Source organism: Bombyx mori, chromosome 4 (genome assembly GCF_030269925.1).
Source record: "Bombyx mori chromosome 4, ASM3026992v2".
In the NCBI taxonomy this organism is placed as follows: Eukaryota; Metazoa; Arthropoda; class Insecta; order Lepidoptera; family Bombycidae; genus Bombyx; species Bombyx mori.
Window position 1 is genome coordinate 9764780 of NC_085110.1, and position 21000 is coordinate 9785779.

The following is a 21000-nucleotide window of genomic DNA, read 5'->3' on the forward strand; positions in this document are numbered from 1 at the left end:
TCGTAGTCTTGAGTCGGCTTAACAAAAATAAATGGCGCTCTGTAAAATTATCTAAAGTGGAGCGGAATGAATTGAAGTTGATTTGTCTGAAATTGATTCAGGGATGAAATCGAATAAATTTGAATGAAACGAATACGAAATATAAAAGTGAGATAAAATGTAATACGGCTCAAGTAAAATGGTGGGTAATCATTGAGACTTCAATCCACCGTCCACCGTCTTTTTAATTTCTCCATACATCAAATCAAATCAAATTAAAAAAAAATAATTCAACATAAATATAAGTACACACTTGTTGAACGTCAAAAAGAACTACCGCCAATTCACAAAAACTAGCCTCCGTCCTGAGAAAAACTGGTAAGAAACTCAGCGGGCATGTCTTTTTTTTTAAATATTAGATTTTTTTCTAATATTCATTTTTACAAGATGTATTATAACGTAACAATTATTGCAATATTGAAATGCCTGGAGCGAGCACATTTTGGATTATCAAAGAAGGAAAAGGTTATTACGTCATACCCTTTACACATTAAAACTTATAAAGCGATAGCAAAAATAAAAGCAATTGACATAATTGCACTCCTTGCGTTATTGTAAAGTTTTTAGGGAAGTTATTTGGTATTTGGATATTATATCACAATCATTTAAATATGCTTTTTTTTTACTGTTTGTACAGAATAGCCTGTTAGAATTAATAAACAACTAGGTAATTCATTATTTGCGGTAGGCAGCGACCTGGCTGGATCCTTGATACCTATATGAGAGAGGATGAACACTCATAATCCGAGGTGGGTTCGTTTATCTACGAAGGTAATAAGAAGGCTATTTTATCTTTTATATAAGAAAAAAAAATACATTATACTTTAATTCCAAATAACACAATTGAACAAAGTCTTTAAAAAGTAAAATCTTAATCATTGTTCATAAACTTTGACTAACTCAGACCACAGTTAATGTAACATTAATTTAATAGTTTCACCTTTGGCTAGCCATTACTTACCAAACCCTCCGCGAGGGTTCGTCCCTACAATAATGCCATAAAGTAAGGGAGTGTCCGGTCATCATCATCACTCACTTGGGGTCGAAGGCGACGGTATCATTTTACAGGCGAATACATGCACATGCAATTGCCTAAAAACATTTTTAGTCACGCAACACAACTGTAATTTTAATTTACGTAGATAAAATAAAAATTAATTTTATTTAATAATAACAAAACAAAAAAAAGCTCTAGCAGAGCGTGGTTTCGATCCACGGACCTCTGGGTTATGGGCCCAGCACGCTTCCACTGCGCCACTCTGCTGCTGTGAACACTTGTTGAAATTACGTATATCTTTTAATAACAAAATTAAGTTCAATCATTCAAGAATTAATCAATCAGCTCTAGATAGATAGAGATAAATTAAATGAAAGTAAATAATTCTAAATCGAAATAATTTCCCTTGAATGGAGCCTGTCCGTTTTAGGGATAAATATTAAACAAAAAAGGGTGCGTGTACTTATGTACGCGCGTAAGAAGTTACTTTATTTATTTTTATTATACTACTTTATTTTTATTAAATTTATTCCTTTTTTTTATTTAAATTTTAATCAATTTGAAAAAAAATCGATTAAACAACATCCTCAAACACGCATATTGGACATCCTTTTTCTTGACATCGTATAAATTCGGTAATTCTCGGTACGGTTTGGAAAGTTCACCTGCGGCTATATTCAGACTCGACAACGTCGGTCGTATTGTAATGAGCGATTTGGTGGGCAACTTCATTCTGTTAATTTTTGTCGCGGTGCGCGCGCATCGTAAAATTTCACTCTCATAAATTTTTCCTAACGCGCCTAAAGAAGTATAACTTCAAAAAGTTAAAATTATTCTTGTTAAAAACAAATATAACGTCTGTTAATTATAAAGAAATTTCGTTGTTCGTAGCAAAATCGCGTTTAAAGTTAAGGATCATCAATTAGATACTGTTGCTGTTGGTACAATCCAACATTCCAGCCGTAACGTTGGGTAGAAACGATCTAAAGGGCCCGCTTTAATTGTTACTTGTAATTAATTAAAGTCATTGACCTAAGATTTATTTTGTTTGTTAAATTCATCTTAACTGAATATTTGGGATTCGTTTGATCTTGGCTCGGTGGTACCATAGTTTGCTGAACTGATTTGTATTTTTTTTCACTAATTTATGAGTATTCATATTTCTATTTTATTCCCTGCTTTAAAATCGCCGATGAAATCACGTCCACCAATATTATCATGCGGTCTTAGGCATTCAAATATACCCACCCTAAGACTTGAAGTCAAAGGCTCAATCGCATTCGACGGCTTCACTTAACACTTCAAAGAAATTCAGTATTATTATTTTTATTGTCATTATAGGCAGACGATCATACGGCCTACGTGATGGTGAGTGGTTAAGATTGTGGTTTCGTTGCAGTGAAATGATACCACCAATTACAAATTTTATATTTAATTAAAGAGCGATCTAATACAGTTTTTTTTTCCACCTAAGCTGATAGCCTTGAGAGGCTATTTTAGCGTAGCCTTAACTAGTAGGTGAGCTCACGGGACTCAAACCTGACGACGTTGATAACATGAACCCTAGCAAGAGGCGTGCTTCGCAGAATCTACCACCGGATCGAGAATACGACCCACTGAGAAGATCCGGCGAGAAACTCAGTGGGCTGTGTCTGTGCGTTAATTTACTCGTCGAGCCCTTCGTCGCAAGCGGGTTCGACGAGAACGATGACCGGGTAATACAGATGTTAATAGCGGAGTACCCAGTGTATGTCTGTCTCGAACTCAACCGAACCAAAGCATTTTCGAGTACTGTCGAATATTCTAGATGATCCAACGCAGGGCCGTACTCAAGGCAGGCCCGCACTCTAGCTCGCCACAAGGTAACTCAGGAATGTCAAAAATGACAGGAGCACAGCCAAACCGCTGTCTACCGCTTAGTAGTGAGTCGCATACCTCGTTTGAAGAAAGACATATAATAGCACTCAAGAAACAACATTTATTCCTTTATTATCAGAAAGCAACACACGCATCCAGTAACTGTTAATAAAACGGTGTGAAGGCTTCATTTTATTACTTTATTTTCATAAATTCATGCGTAATCATAAATAGCCTTTCGAAGGGCTCATCATTATATTGATGTCACAGTTAAACTGAACATAACTTGATAGTATTTACCTATTGAATTACGGCAATATTACGAGTATATAGAATCTTATAAATTTATCAGTGAAATACGAATACTTTCGAAAAGACAGCTTTATGTATTCATAGAAAGGTGTTTGCATCAGACGGTGAAGTCATTGTTCGGTTTAGCAATTTTAATGAGTTAATCGATCAAGAGCATAATGCATCCTGTTCACGAACAGATTAATGTAAAAGCGTAAATACTAAGAAATATAATGTAACGGGTGGTGTTTGCGCCAACTGCCGGGTCGCGGTGACCGCTGTCGACGCGTGAGATAATTCTCAATGGCTTGCTAACGTTTTGATATCGAACGGATGTCACGTACAAAGGACTTGAAGAAAGCACCGCTCTATGCGACAGATGGCAATCGTTTTTACCTCCAATTATGCAATCACCTTTGTAGTCGTTCAATTTGAGTAATCTATAGATGTGAATAGTTTCATGCATAAGTTATGTCTCGCGTATAGCAGTTTACATACAAAGAATTCAGAGTGTATTTTTTAGCGTTTCACGAAGATTCGCGCGCTGGTGTAACACGCAATTTTAATTCATTAAAAAAATTGTATGTCCAGATATGGGCCAAGCTGTGTTTGTATTTGCATAATTGAGACAACATATATATCGATAACTAATTAATTTTATGATTTTTAAGTTGGTAAATAATTAAAATCCTTTCCGAGTTCGAGTTCCCACGGTGCGCAGCCTTCGTCCATGTATTATGGAAAAAGCATAAAAGTCAGTGGTAGAAGAAGAGTGTTACGTTAGTCACAAGTAATAGACAAATTAGATTGCATTTAGATTGTGTGTTATGTATAAGCGATAAAAGAAAATTACTGGCGTGAGTCGTATTATTAAACGGCGTGACTGGTTACATAGTGTCTATTATTAATGCGAAAGATACATACGTTGGAATATAAATAATACGAAGGGTAAAATGACTTGTTTGAATGAACCTAAGGCTTTGTTTTCATGTCTTATACAGACTTTTTTTCCCTATCTATGCTCATGGTTTAGGGAGGCCATGTCAGCGTCGCCGGCCTAGTAGGTGAGCTCATGGGGCTCAACCCTGACGATGTTGCTATCACGAACTCTAGCAAGAGCCGTGCTTCGCGGAATCTACCACCGGGTCGGAAACACGACCCACTGAGAAGATCCGGCAAGAAACTCAGTGGGCTTAAGAAAGACGATGCGGAGACAAATCTACTATAGAGTGGTTTTATATGTTTAGACTCGAGTAAATGCTTATAGCCAAATCAGCCGTTTACTACCTTATTTATGTAAAAAAATATGCTGTTTAAAAATAAAACTGATCTAACATCAAAGTTACAAAAGCGTTCGTAAACAGATAAGCGTGAAAATGGAGCATTTTACAACAACGACGCCGCGATGTGACAACTCCGAAGTTTATCAGTGTGGTTATAAGTTTTCCACGTGTCTAATATATTTTCTTAATGCTTAAATAAGAGTTAAACTGTGTAATAATAGCGTGTGTGTGTGTGTGTGTGTGTGTGTTTTTTATTGCGTGTACGACTGAACTAGTTCACAGGCCATTAAAGTCATGTATAAATAAAGTATATAACATAATTATAATTGTAATAAATTTAATTACTGGTGGTAGGACCTCTTGTGAGTCCGCGCAGGTAGGTACCACCACCCTGCCTATTTCTGCCGTGAAGCAGTAATGCGTTTCGGTTTGAAGGGCGGGGCAGCCGTTGTAACTATAGTGAGACCTTAGAGCTTATATCTCGAGGTGGGTGACGTATTTACGTTGTAGATGTCCATGGGCTCCAGTAACCACTTAACACCAGGTGGGCTGTGAGCTCATCCACTCATCTAAGCAATAAAAAATATATATAATTATGTCATTTCGATCTTTTTATGCAGCGTTACAAAGCGAATAACAAAAGTCACTTATTTATAAACATCGTTATATTAAACATATTTGAAATCAAAGCATCAGCAAAATTGATACTAAATGAATAAGTTTTACTTACATCTTAACAAGCTTTCTAGTCAATCACAGGGCATTTACCCCGAAATATAAATTTGTCTTATATTTTTCGGTCACCATCAAGTACTCATTACAAAACAATGGAAGTGAATATTAAAAGGGCACCGCTTTCGTGATTTATAGCCATTCCGACAGTGGGCTCTTTGTTTTCCGTCTTAGAGTTTCAATCAAAGTAACGTAGCCAACGATCAAACCAATCACGGAGCGTGGCTCGGGTTTGATCTTACTTATTGAAAAAGATTAATTGTAAACAAAAAGAGTTTGGGAGCTTAAAATTCTCTAACCTTATACCTGAGCTCTTAGTATTTTAACTCCCCTGACATTCCTTTGTAAAGGTGGCCACCCTGTAATTCCAATCATAAACAACCAACCCTCAGCGGTTTTTTTTTATAAACCGAGCTCTTCAGCTTAAGATAAATCGGAAGGAATAACTCAAAGCCGAAACAAAAATATGAAATAAGGCTGTTGTTACAAGCCACGACAGGAAGTTCACTAATTGTCATCGCAACACTTCTTTTTAATAAAAACAGTATGCGTTTTCTTTGGTTTCCTGTACCTCCTTTTGTGTTAGTTCAGATACTTTTTAAGACGTTATATTTTAGACACGATTTGTTGTATTGTTTTATTGTTATAGCTAGATAATATATCAATCACTACCAAAAAAATTAAGTAATTAATTTTTATTAAATAAATTTGTTTAATATAATCGAATTGAACGTAATAATAGTTCGGCTTTGTTATTTGGTTCTGTTGGTTGTTTTAAGAAGTATTTCACTGCTGTCTTTTATCTCAATCTGACAGTATACTGTTATTTATTCCATGACTGTATTATTTTTACGAGTGCATAACACTTGTAAGATCGATTTGAGTAATGTACGCGGGAGCAGTTGGTAATCTAATTGTTTGAAATCGTGTTACCAGCTGTTCAACGTAATTTGATTCAGCCAGTTAGTTAATGGAGCGCGTGTGTAAGTTTCATTGTAAAATTGGAACTTTATTGTACGTTTTTTTGTAGCCCAACGGTTGGCACGGGCACGGGTGGCTCGGCGCTATTCAACTTTCGTATATAGGGCAGGTGTATAGACCCACGTGTTTTCAGCATCTGTGTGCGTTGTCAATATGGCTGTGTGATGTGCGTGCGCGTTTTTTTTTTGCGTTTACGTCAAAATGTTAGAGATTCAAAGCAATCTTCCGTTTCGCTTTTAAAAGTAGGTTAGGTCTTATTCAAGTGCATAGAGAATTCAAACTCGTGGTTTAAAGGTGGCATGAAGTTGTTGTCTTGTATTTTAGCGTTACCATTAAACACCAGGGTCACTGTAAGAGCTCTTTAAACCATTTATACAGAGATAATAACGGAACTTTATATTAACGTGGTTATTTCTTGTCAATGGATCTGTTATATATTGTAGATTGAGTTTTAATGCGCGTACGTAGCCCTTAGTATATGCTGTACAATAAGCCATAAAAATACAAGCAACATCTAATATGATGCGATTCCAATGCTTTCTTCCATTAAAAGCACAAGTCAACATTCGCGTAGATAACAAAGTGTAACGAGTGATTTATTTTGAACAGTGATTAAAGTACATCGTCCAGCCGGAGCGCTCATGTGCGGTGCAAATGTGGCGCCAGGATCCGCGGAGCCGGCGTCTGCGCAGAATCCCTTGACGTCATGCGTCAGTTACTATAATAAGTACTATCGATGGTACTAATAACGTTTCTGTGCTTTGTTACTTATGCAAAGTGCGAATTTAGTCAGGAGTTTACTAGAAGCGTTATTTAAACGAAATTCTTCATACTAATTGTATATGCAATTTCGAAAAGGGCACATGTCGCATATTTTGTCAAATACGTTTTTTCATATACATGTAGTTTTGAGGCTTACCTACACCCATTTTATAATAATTCCAGTAATTTTCAATTGCTAATTAACGCTAAAATATATCTCTAAAGTTAATATTTTAAATTTTACACTGCTTCAGAAAATAATCAGTTTTTTCATTTCCTGAACATTTTACATTTTCAGAGATGTGCCCTTTTCGAAATTGCATATCCAATTATATTGTGTAGCCGTATTTGCAGCTGTTAAGCACAGTTTAGAGAATCACGGCTTGTTAATTCGAATATGGATTGAAATTATTCGATTTATCGCTTCGTAATACTGAATATGCTCTGACAATACCATGAATAACACAGAGTTTGGGCTCGAGCATCTGTCGGTATCGGTATCATTGGTATTCGAGGTCTGGGTGAACTTTTCGTTTTCTGATCCGGGTACACATAACACAGAAGAATATGCTAGTTTAGATAGTAAACACAGGAGAATATGCTAGTTTAGATATATGTATGTACATCTGTGGAAGTATCGTAAATACCAACTATACAAGTTAATATTGATTAGAGATGAGTCGTAAATAAATAAATTTTTAACAACAATGATTATCTTCGATTGATTTCGATTTATCTTAAAACTTCAGTGCTTGGTGTGTTTGTTACTTATTTTCATATATTTTTAGATATACATATTTTTTAAAACAAATTTTATTACTACAATTTTGATGAGTTAGTTATCTGGCACAATAATATTTTTTTTTTATTAGATTCTTTAGGCATCCCTATCCCTTGACTAAAAATCTCTATTCCAACGATTAGTAATCGGAGAGCGCGTTGTCTCGTCAACAACGGGGCTGCCTCTTACCGTCGTCATTTTAAGCTGGGATAACGAAGAGCTTCGGGCAGGTATACGGGATATTTGGGCCCCCAATAAATATCAGTCGGACGCGTGCATTCTACAAACGTAACAATGCATCCGTCATTTGACGCGTCCGTGTCAAACGGTGCCTTGTCTCGTAATCAATTCGGAGTTTTTTGTTCTGTTAACCAATTATGTTACCGACTAGCGTTTAGTTGAAGCATTCATTCTGAGTGAATTTCTTTAAGGCTTTTGCGGGCAGACGAGCTTACGGCCCACCTGATGGTGCGTGGTTACCCTCGGCCATGGACTTCAACAATGCCAGGGGCATAGCCTAGTAAAGAAAAACTAGTAGGAGTACTTTATGAAATGTCTTTTATATAACTTAAATGGGTGGACGAATTCACGCCCCACTTGGTGTTAAGTGGTCACCGGAGCCCATAGACATCTATACCATAAATGCCGCCACTCACCTCAAGACATAAGTTGTAAGGTTTCAATTTTTAGCAGCACAACGGCTGCCCCACCCTTCAAACCGAAAAACATTACAGCTTCACGGTAGAAATAGGCAGAGTGGTGGTATCTACCATCAGTAATTACCCAAATCATAATTTTGCGGGTTTGATTTTTATTACACGATGTTATTCCTTCACCGTGCAAGTCAACCGTGAACAATGTTAAGTATGCGCCTGTGGGATTCGAACACTGGTGCATTGCTTGACACGAATACATCGGGCGTCTTATCCTTTAGGCCCCGACGACTTACCGTTTATTTATTACGAATGTTTTTTTTCGCAGAAGGAAGGAGCTGCTCAAGCACACGCGTTTCGTAGTAAGTCGTTTAGAAAGCCGCGCCCGTGCCACTGGTGTCACCAGCCTGTACACAACCAAGGCTCTTCCTGTAGAGGTAAGGAGTTCATGGTCGTTATGGGGTCGTTTTCAAATTTGGGGCCAAAGGCGAGTTATTTGATGTAAAAAAAAAATTATTGTTTAGATGGGTGGACGAGCTCACAGCCCACCTGGAGTTAAGTGGTTACTGGAGCCCATAGACAATCTACAACGTAAATATGCGCCACCCACCTTGAGATATAAGTTCTAAGATCTCAGTATAGTTACAACGGCTGCCCCACCCTTCAGACCGAAACGCATTACTGTTTCACGGCAGAAATAGGCAGGGCGGTGGTACCTACCCGCGCGGACTCTCAAGAGGTCCTACCACCAGTAAAATAACCTCAATGTTACCGTAATTATAAGTACAGTAAATTTGTTGTCATGACAACAGGCACGTGGTCCTATAATGACGTATTCGTAAACACTATTAAATTAGGAGTTATACATTAAAAACTACCCCAAACCTCATTCGTATCACTGGTTCGAAATTCAAATTCTAACTTGTTTGTTATATTAGAACATTATTAAAAACAAAAGAAGTACGATTTTTAAGATTTTTAAAAAAGTTCCTATTTAAATTGTCATCCGTGTTGGCGTTGTTATCAAATGCGAAAAATTAAAACTAGAAATTAATATTATATAATATTATCAAGAAATGAGTGGTTGACTTGATTGTGATGAAATCGTTACTTTTTTGGCCGCAACATTGAAAACGACCCTATGAGGCTAAATGCAAAATTAGGTGTATTGTTAGCTCGCGCAAGTGGACTATCATCTTGTCTATATTGCCGCGAATAAGTCATGCGTTCCAATTTATAGGGTGCGACAGCTAAATTGCTGTAATATAATTGAGATTTCGACCCATGTGCCGGGGTGGGTGTCGGAATTCACGAGGTAATGTCAAACCTATTGTAATAACCATATAAAGTATAACAAATATTAATTCCAATATTGAATAACGTAAAAATATATTATGTTCTTATCATGCATACGTAAATAATTTACCAGATGTCGGAATACAATATTACTGGCCTCCCAATACTGATGAGTGAATATATTTTACATATTTTGATTAGTTTAAAAAAGTCATGTGTTTCACAAATTTGTTCTCTTTGTTTCAGTTTGCAAATATGTCTGTCACACGACGTGCGAAAGCAAGGTATGTAGGTGATAAATATTCAATTCATACATGTTAAATACACAATTGATACATAAAAAAAATTAATGTACTGGAGACTGTGAGTTAGATAGAACGAGATAAATAGCTAAAGTGATTTTAATCATATTAAAAAAAAATCTTTCATGCTTTTGTAAATATCCATATAATTCAAAAAAATAACGCACACAATTATTTTTTAATACCAACAAATCCAAAGATATTATAATCGATTTATGATTATACATTTTATAAGTAATATATTTATTTGGAATATATGTTGGCGCCCTCTGTTGCATTTACTAAGCAACTACCTTAAAGTGATTCGTCAAATTATTGTGATAGAGTCGCAATGTAGAGCGGAGGCAACAGAGCGCCGCATACGCAGACAATAAAGTTATGGAAATTAAAAATACTTATCGCTTCTGTTACTAGATGGCGCTAGTACACATATAAAATTTAAAACTCAGATTTGTACGCAAATGTCTCGAGAAGTTTTTAACCTAAAATATGTTTTTATTGCTTTGTATGTCCCACTTTGAGTTAAGTGCTCGCCAAAGCCCGTGACAACGATAATGTTACTACGCACTACGCTATAAAAGTAAAATAAAAATCCCAGTCTTGTTTTTTTTTTATGATGATGGTTTACTGGTGGCCCGTAAGCCTTTCCAGTTTCACAACGTCAGGTGGGCGAGCAAAGGCTCAGCCAGCAGATACGAAATTTGCTAACAGTTATCCGAGCGCCTCCAAGGGAGACCTAACAACTCAAGAGCAGCTGCTTCGCGAATGAATCTACTACCGGATCGGAATCGCGACCCGCTGAGAAGATCCGGTGAGAAACTCAAAGGGCTGATGCTTAGGTTAGGTTGCACGTCGAACTCTTTGCCGGGTTCGACGAGTACGGTTGTACTCCTAGTGTTATAGTTGAAGGCGTCTAATCAAGGTTTATTGGATCTGGTGGATCCGTAGGGACGTGTCTAGGGCGACGACGGAGCTCTCCAATGCTGAGCCCGTGAATTCACCTACCGTACCGCGCATAGTTGGAATAGCCTCTTAAGCTACCGACGATTAGGTAGGAAAAAAAGATTGGTTAATATTTTCGTGTGTGGCATAGGATATGTTATATTTTAAAAAAATTAGGGATTCTTACTAAAACCCCAATAAAGTAACCCGAGGTGTAAAAAAATTACCTAAAATATTCTTTACTTCGCGTGGGCTGCGAAAACTATTGATGATAGAATAAAATAATGTACAACGACTTTGCAGAACACATCGTTATTTACAAAAAGTGTCACGAGAGCATATGTCTAACTATTTTATTTACGCCTCAATAAGTGTTATATTATTTTTTAAAAAAAGGTAACGTTTAAAAAAAATTTACAGGGAAACTCTGACTCAATAAATTCAATGGCTTTTGTTTTGTATGTATGATCTTTTACGAAAACTATAAAAAAAAATCCTTTTAAAAAAACAAAAAAAATATATAAAAATAAAAGTTCATTAAAATAATAATATTCAACCAACACCAGGGCTATTTCTGCCGTATAGCAAACATTATTGTCTCTCTGCATGAAGGGTAGGGCAGCCGTTATACCTACTCTAAAAACTGAGATTATAGAATTTACGTATTAAGGTGGGTGGCAGTGTTTATTAAGTTGTTGATATCAATGGGCTCCGGTAACCACTTCGCATCAGGTTGGCCGTGAGCTCGTACAACTATCTAAACAATAAAAATGCTCCATGCAAGTCCGTGAGTGACATCCACAGAACACTATTACTTCTAGCGAAGGTGACATCATTCATGTACGTAATACGGACTTAGTAGGTCCGTAGACTCACCGAGACATACTCGTAATACATATAAATGCATATATTCATGAAGTCCTACGTATAATCTTGGCCAGGTAAGGATTGTATGATTGCCGTTAAATGAGTAGCATGTTTGTTGAAAACATCTAGCAACGAATAAGTTTTGATAAAAATTTCGGGTTTGTGTTTTGTTTTTCTATCACAAAATCGATTTCAAAATTGTTTTCTAATACCTACGCAGTTTTATATTTTTAGATTATACATTTGTACGGTAAACGGAAAATTTTAATTAGTCTTAAATTACATTTAGCTAACCAATATTCTGTTAGCTGTGAGCTACTTAAATTTTATAGAAATAAAACAAAAATTATGACTGATGCTGATGGCAATCATCCCGCTGCTTAACTTCACGGTCACGCTCTCATTGTTTCGTGTCGGTCCTAAATTGGACACCACACAACACAATACACTTTAGTCAAAGTATTACTAAATAGGTAAATTGGTGCTCTGTCGCGCTAATTTCCTTTTGAAACGATTCTCAGTTTCTGTATTCCAGTTAAGGAATCGCCCCGAATGCTGCCAACGCAAACTAATTATTTATTTCAGCTTTTATATTTCAGTTGAAATCTATAAATTGGTTTTAAGAAAACGTTAAGTGGCAGGTATTTGCTGCGCTACCTCGGCCCTTCTCTTCTCCCCTTCTTCTTCTCAGGAGGTGCCGGAGTCCGACATAACCCGGTCCGTAACCCCCCTCGACCGGGTATCCATAAATGGATTCCCCAGCGTTAAAAAAGAAAGTATTCGCTGCGCTGTGCAACTTAATTAACAGCTTGAACAACTACAAATTTGGACAAGAACATTATCATATTTAGACCATATATTATATATAATATATAATATTTACCGTTTGTGGTAGAACTATATTTGATTAAATTTTTTATGTTTTTCCCGTTAAATAACGGTATTTTAAGATATCAACTTTGCTCGAAAATTGCACCCAATTTCGTGCACAACATAAAATACAAGTTTAATGTGCAAATTTAATGTGTTTAACCTAAGTTATAGCACATTTTATTGTAAGAAGGTTTTTAATTTATTACCATCCATATTTAATATTTTAAATTTAATTTAATTTCAGAGTAGAACGTTAAAGTGAATCAATTAAAGTTTATATGTTTTTTGTACAGAGGAAATATTCTTGAATAAAGATATTTATTGAAACGAAATTTTTTCAAGGATCCCTTCGAGGCATGAGATCCAATCTAAAAAAAAATACTGAAACTAATCTAACAACATCCCCCGGAACGACGTTCCCGCGTTGGTAATTAACTTGCGATGAGCCGGCAACCCTCGCAGCCTTCGCTAAGATTAAACATTAATTTTGAATTTAATGCTCGCATTCACTTTAAAAATTTATTCACTTACGTCCTGAAACTTAAATAAACTAAACGCTGTTAATTAAATTAGTTGCAAAGGGCTAAAATTCACCACGAATTTTATCTTAAGTACCTATTTTAGTTTACAAGGTTATGTGCTTACGATTAACATTTGCATGGTTATCAAAATTAGAGCAATGCAGTTAGTTGTCTTTGGTTATAAAAAAAACTTTACATAGCTTCGAGGCGTAACACAGAGTATATCGAGATAATTCTTAGTATTGATCAATCTCAAAGAGAGATTGGAATTTAAAGAATGTCTTGCTGTCCACTTCCAATACCTACCCCAATAGATAGAGCATAAAAGAGGCAACTGTAGCTCACACTGGATGCTTTGTACTGGTTTCTGCGTTTCTAATTAGGCTAATTTCAAGATAACCTGGCAATTTAAATATTATCCATATTAATAAGTAAAGACAAACAGTACATTTTTCTCGTCCGCTCGTCAACCGTATTTCATTTTATTTAGTAGCCGCTGTAGCAAATCTAATAAGTAAATAAAATGATTTTGAATTTTGAGGTGTCAATGATTATGGTCGAAAGTCGACTAAAGCGCGAACACTTGTTAAATAACCAAATATGTACAAGAATTCTGATAAGAGCTGATTCGAGATACGGCAACAAACAGCAAAAATGGCAGATAACCCCTGCTTGGGATTAATTAGTGTTTTTTCTCAAAGATATCTACAAAGATATAGTAAAAAAAAACACCTAGTGGAATTATATATATATATATATATAATAAATTAAATTGTAACATATTTTTTGTCTCTACAGTCTCTCTCCCCGAATTTTCCCGTAAATAACAAAGAGTTGTGACATGTTGAGTACATAATCATCTCGCTCGGTCATTAGTCAGTTGGGTAAAATGTGAGCATTGTCCAACTTCAGTAATTATTTGAGGAGCTTTACCAAGGTGAGATTGTTTGGCCATGACCATGTTTTTGTGATTTGCGTCAAAATATGGGCCTAAGTATATCAAGATATGATTCTCAATAAGGCGCTTAAGTTTTCTCATAAAACAATATTCAATAACTAACAATGTTCCTTTCAGTAACTGTCACTGGGTAATAAAGCTCCACCCACACAAATAATGGCTTAGAATGGCACGTTTCTAATTTCATCAGATCTGATGAAGGTCCGTTTCCTGGTACCTTTATTGCCTCTTTAAGAGAGTATGACATGTTCTGAGCCCCATGATAGTTTGGAGTTCTTTGAATGAAAAACCCTGTCTTCCATGTTCCATGTTTTTATGGTAAGACTAGCTAAATTTACGACGAAGTTTACGAAATTTACGATAAAGACACGTATTAAGAGTATTTTGTCAAATACACCAAACGAGTAATGTCCTTGGAGTCGGATAGCAACGCAGTAATTTGATAATATCAAGTTTTACGTGAAGGGAATACATATAAATCTAACCTCACGGCTCACACCAGAATAACAGATGTTCGGTTCATCAAAAATAATAAAATCTTTTTAACGTTGTAGATAAACATAAGAGCTTACGGCTTACATTTTTTATTTATTTATTGCCTAGGCGGGTGGGTGAGCTCACGGCCCACCTGATGTTAAGTGGTTACCGGAGCCCATAGACATCGTAAATGCCGTCACCTACCTTGAGCTATGAGTTCTAAGGTCCCAGTATAGTTACAACGGCTGCCTCACCCTTCAAGCCGAAACGCATTACTGCTTCACGGCAGAAATAGGCATTACCTGTCATTTAGTGGTTACATTATTAGCCTATAGGCGTTAAAAAACAAATGCTCACGCCAGCCAGCAATGCTCACGGATCGCTTGGAGCCTCTGGGTCTGCGGAGGGACTTCGGGTCCCTCTGTATTTTGTACCGCATGTTCCATGGGGAGTGCTCTGAGGAATTGTTCGAGATGATACCAACGTCTCGTTTTTACCATCGCACCGCCCGCCACCGGAGTAGAGTTCATCCATACTACCTGGAGCCACTGCGGTCATCCACAGTGCGTTTCCAGAGGTCTTTTTTGCCACGTACCATCCGGCTATGGAATGAGCTCCCCTCCACGGTGTTTCCCGAACGCTATGACATGTCCTTCTTCAAACGAGGCTTGTGGAGAGTATTAAGCAGTAGGCAGCGGCTTGGCTCTGCTCCTGGCATTGCTGAAGTCCATGGGCGACGGTAACCACTTACCATCAGGTGGGCCGTACGCTCGTCTGCCTACAAAGGCAATAAAAAAAAAGCCTTGAAATATAAGATCGAGTCCCAACGGTGTCGTACACATAAGGCCAGTACCATGTTTCAGATGTGAACAAATGACTGCTTCATGGCAGAGACAGGGAGGATAGTACCTACATGGTACCACCCTACGCAGAGCACACAATATGCTGTGCCATTATTATTTAAAGCTATATATACAAATATGTATGTGGGAGTGTTTTGTGAAGACCAGATCAGTACGTATTTGCTATGCGATTAGAAATTTTAAAACCTGTTTGCGGATTTTAATTCCCGACACAATCGCATCGAATCTTACCCATTAATTTCAAAAAACATTTATACAATGTTTTCGGATCGTATACATTTCATTTCGTCTGATGATTCAACAAACAAGTTTCCAATACGCCGCGTAGTTCTGTGAAATTTAAATTAGTCCTTTCATGAATTTCATGCAAATTGTACGCGGAGTACTGTAAGAATATCGCACCTTTAGAATTGAAGTGGCTTAATCCAAAATTCTCGTTTTTTTTTGTAAACGCCAAAAATGGAAATTGAATAATTTTTCAGTTTTGATTTTAATCTTTTAATTCTTAAAGCGCATAAGAAGGTTTAAGATATTCGCTTAATTTAAAAGAGACGGAAAGTGTACTTTGACATTTTCGAACTAAAATTTAAATTTAATTTATAATTTTAAGATTGTAATTGTATAAGCTGATAGAATACATGTTTATAAATTGTTCAAAGTATAAAACTCATTTTCTTAAAATTTTTAGTTAAACCACTTCAATACTAAAGGTGCTTGCTATATTTTGTGATACTATTTTGTTAGGTCGCACTTTACCTTGTTGTTTCATTTGCATTGCTAAGTAGAGACACCGCCTGACACCGGTGTACCAAATATACTAATAGGTACTTGCACTCCTTTAATAAAAACATTAAAATGTTTAATCTGTATAGATAGACATTGAATGTTGATCTACCATACCCGTTCTTGTAGACCGAATGGTAAACAATCGACATCGCCCTAAACACGTCATTACGGATGATGCTTTGCTACGTGCTTTTAGGTACCACAAGCACCGGTCACCGTCCTCGTCGAAACCGTCGCTTGCGACGAAGGGCTCGACGAGTGAATTAACCCATAGACACAGCCCACTGAGTTTCTCGCCGAATCCTCTCAGTGGGTCACGTTTCCGATCCTGTGGTAGATTCTGCGAAGCACTGCTCTTGCTAGGGTCAGTGTTAGCAACACTTCCGGCTTGAGCCCCGTGAGCTCACCTACATGTTAGGGTGAAGCTGAAATAACCTCTCAAGGCTATCAGCATAGGTAGGAAAAGAAAAAAGAAGTTGATCTACAACTCTCAGATTACCAAATCAGTTCCGCGCCGATTGATCAATATTGATGCGGAGAGGAAGCTGTCAAATATTATCTTAAGTACGTATGACAAAGCGATCAACCATATCTTATTAAGATTGAGTAAATACACTTGTTGCTCTCATGTATGTATATTCTCAATTACCTTCGAAGATATTTTTTTTTTCATTGCTCAGATGGTTGGACGAGATCACAGCCCACCTGGCGTTAAGTGGTTACTGGAGACCATAGACATCCACAACGTAAATGAGCCACCCACCTTGAGATATAAGTTCTAAGGTCTCAAGTATAGTTACAACGGCTGCTCCACCCTTCAAACCGAAATGCATCACCGCTTCACGGCAAAAATAGGCAGGGTGGTAGTACCTACCCGCGCGGACTCACAAGAGGTCCTACGACCAGTAATACTAATAATAATAATTATCTTCGAAGACAGACGAGTATACTATTCTCGTAATGGTTAGTGGTTATTGTTGTTCATCAACAGCACCTGGGATAAAGCCAAGAGGCAGTCTACCTATACTTTAAGCATTTGTACAATATAGTAGTTAAATTCTGCGTGTGTGTAATGCCCCTATGGTTTTCTTTTTCGATAAATATTAGCACTTTCAGGCTTGCTGTTAACTGCAAAATAATGTTACAATTCTATTCTTATATATTATGAACAATTTTAGATCTAATATCTCAAAACCGGACCTCGATTACTCGAACTTAACAAATTGAACATTTCTACTCACTAGTGTCTGTTATTCGATAATAAACATCAACAATTATAGAGTTCGACTCGTTTTATGTATTCAATTTAATTTTTATATTTACATTTGTGGCAAAATCTTACTATAAAAATATATTCTTAAAAATAATTATTATTAATGGATACCAAAGAAAATCGACTGATAAATACAGAAGAAAATGGTATTTTATTGTTATTTCCCTATATAAATAGGAACCAATGTACAAACATTGGCTTAGAAAATTACAAATCTGATATCGGACGCACTGATAACGATTCTATCATTTTAGATTCTGCTTAAAAGCTATTTTGCAAAAAACAGATACTACCTCATTCTCTGTCGTCATGTAAATCTCTCATTCTTATCATTCGACACTTCGAGATGCAATCGGAGAGTTTGTAATAAAGATTTCTGTGTTGAAGTTAGTATGCGGCACACATAGCACTTAGCAGAAAGACAACAGAACGGCGCCAAGGTGCGCCGGCACCTATGGTAATTGTTGAACATTGCGCTGTTGTTACGGAAACCGAGATCACTCGAGAACCGTTACTTGTGCCTTTTTAAATGTAAATTGAATCGTAAAGTGCTCGTAAATTTTAGTGTTCGGCGTAGGAGTGCGACTCGTACTGACTGGACACGCGAACCGATACTTTTGCTTGAAGTACTTACGTAAGTGAGTTTAAACGTGAGCTGACAATAGGGACAGTTTTGTATTACGACAAGAGACGCATAAAAATTGGTAAATAAAGATAAACGAAAAAGTATTGTGTTTTTTTTTCGAAGGGCCGCTTTTGTATAGCTTTAGATGGCTGGACGATCTCACAGCTTGTCTGGTGTTAAATAGTATAGATATCTCAGCGTAAATGGCGCTTAGCAAGTGAATCCACCTTAGAAAGTGAAGTTCAAGTCCCAATAATTTTGTGTAACGGATCTCTCATCCTTCAAACCTCAACCCTCAAATCTCACAGGCACTTACATTTTTTTCGAATGACATACATACTTAATACATAATCACGAATTACTTACACAATGAAGACATAAAACATCATGTTATAAAATACAAACCCGAAAAAAAAAGTCTAATTACTATACAATGCCACCATAGACCTTTAGTTTGAAGGTGGGTGGCGGCATTCACGTTGTCATGTCTATGGGGTTCGGTAACCTCTTAACATCAGGTGGACCGTGAGCTCAATTACCCCTCTACGCAATAAAATAATGTAATTGACATATCACTTTTTTTATATTACATTTAATGCGATGAAAGATCTCCATATGTAACTTCGACAACTGTCGGAACATCGATTTCACGTGCGATACATATTAACGAATGCGAGTAAGAGCAAATAAAACAATGCCGAGACATTCGTAAGTGAAAACGCTTGTACATACAATACCGAAAGACATAAAACATGTTCACTCTTGACTGAATAACAACTTTACTAACACGAACTCGTTGATAAAGAGGTTATGTTTTAATACGTATCTATTTATATCGTCTGTAGATAATCTCATTTTGAAATAATCACGGAACTCACAATTGAAGAATGGAAATCAAAGGTTGTTTTTTTTTCATTTGTTTTGATTCGGGTTATTCCCTATACATCCTATAATAGAATAATATGTAATAATATTATAATTATAATTTGCGTAATTACTGGTGGTAGGACCTGTTGTGAGTCCGCGCGGGTAGGTACCACCGCCCTGCCTATTTCTGCCGTGAAGCAGTAATGCGTTTCGGTTTGAAGGGTGGGGCAGCCGTTGTAACTATACTGAGACCTTACAACTTATATCTCAAGGTGGGTGGCGCATTTACGTTGTAGATGTCTATGGGCTCCAGTAACCACTTAATACCAGGTGGGCTGTGAGCTCGTCCACACATCTAAGCAATAAAAAAATAATATATATATACTTACTCTAAAATAACTCCTAAGATATAATAATAATAGAGACTCACAAGACACTATTGAGTCGAGAACGTAGTGGCAAGGATACTGCGTTAGTTCTTCGACACGTCATTACGGATCCTCCCGATCCATTAACGGTGCTTTAAGGGTTCGCCGAATAAATTAAACCATAGACACAACCCACTGAGATTCTAGCCGGATCTTCTCAGTGGGTCACGTTTCTGATCCGGTGGTAGATTCTGTGAAACACTGCTCTTGCTTGGGCCAGTGCTAACAACACTTTCGGTTTGAGCCTCGTGAGCTCACATACACGCTAGGGTAAACTTGTAATAGCCTCTCAGAGCTATCGGCATAGTTAGAAAAAAAAAGTTCTTTAGTCTATCGTTTCTATAGTCTAACTAATATTTAGTTCGGTTTCTAAACAGATATGGGAGCATTATAAAGTGTAATGAATTGTAGCTGCTCTGTTTTGGATACCTTCATACATTAGTTATATAACATTGGAATATGATGATATTAATCTACAAACCGGATACCATGATTGCTACACGCTGGAAATAAACAGGATAGTGGTAACAAATCAGGCTTCTAGTGAGGGACTCAGGAGGAAGCACGAGGAGACCGTGATTGAATACATCTATCCACTGATTAATATCTGGATATATTATGTTTTGAACTCGTCGTGGCCTAAGGGTTAAAATGCCTGCCTAGTATAACAGTTACTCGTATCGTGCTATACCCACGTTCAAATCCTAAATCCTACCGACATGTATATTTTTTTTTAAATGAAGTTTCCAATGAAATGACTTTACGACGAAAGTACATGTTTTGATGAATACATTAATATCGAATCCGCAAAAATTATAATTTGCGTAATTATTATACAATTGAGATCTCAAGTTTTAAGAGAGATTGACATTGTGATGTCTATGGGATGCGGTAACCACTTAACATCAAGTTAACCGTGAGCTTATGGACTCGTGCCAGCAATGGTACACTATTTTACAAAATAGTTCTGAATGTTTTTGGGATGAACTGATTCTGATGTCCTATTTGATAGATTGGTATCTAAATAAGCAAGAATTTATAATAAAATGTAAATTTAATAAAATACTAATTTGTGTAATTTATCTTTTTTTATGGATTACGCATTTCCCTGTTACCTTGGTGGTGATTTTAAGTAACTACATTACATAATTACGTAGAGTCAAGAGTCAAGTAATTTATAAGTTTTAAAATTCTGATTGGATAAATAAAACGTAATGCGGACTGTTACTACCACTCTGAACTTTATACTTGCTTTTCCTCTAACGAAAATGAACCATCTTCGTAACTAACTTTTCTACTTACTTAGATACTTTACTTAACCTAACATTCTTTCACCGTCCAAAGTTTAGTAAATACCCCAATATTTACTAACTTCGGAAGAAAGTTTATTTTAAGGTTGTCGAGTTCAAACCCATCTTTCATTTTAGCATATATATATAAAAAACTAGCTGACCTGGCAAATGTTGTTTTGCTATATATAAGATTTCTAGGGAATTTCTAGTGTAGAACAACAAAACTAACTTATTGTAAGGATGTGGAGGTGTAA

The 21000-nt window shown here is 36.6% G+C and overlaps 1 protein-coding gene and 1 non-coding gene across 4 annotated transcripts in view; one reads left to right on the forward strand and one right to left on the reverse strand.

Annotated features, from left to right (window-relative positions):
• Positions 1-21000, forward strand: part of LOC101741810 (tensin-1) — a 124890-nt gene that overhangs the window by 23775 nt on the left and 80115 nt on the right. For all 3 annotated transcript variants that reach the window (XM_012691080.4, XM_012691082.4, XM_012691081.4), the window contains exons 2-3: positions 8705-8813; positions 9919-9956. In XM_012691080.4, coding sequence (XP_012546534.2) covers positions 8705-8813; positions 9919-9956 — 147 coding nt within the window. The remainder of the gene's footprint in view (positions 1-8704; positions 8814-9918; positions 9957-21000) is intronic.
• Positions 1232-1303, reverse strand: TRNAM-CAU (transfer RNA methionine (anticodon CAU)). The gene has a single exon. It is a non-coding gene; the product is annotated as a tRNA-Met (tRNA).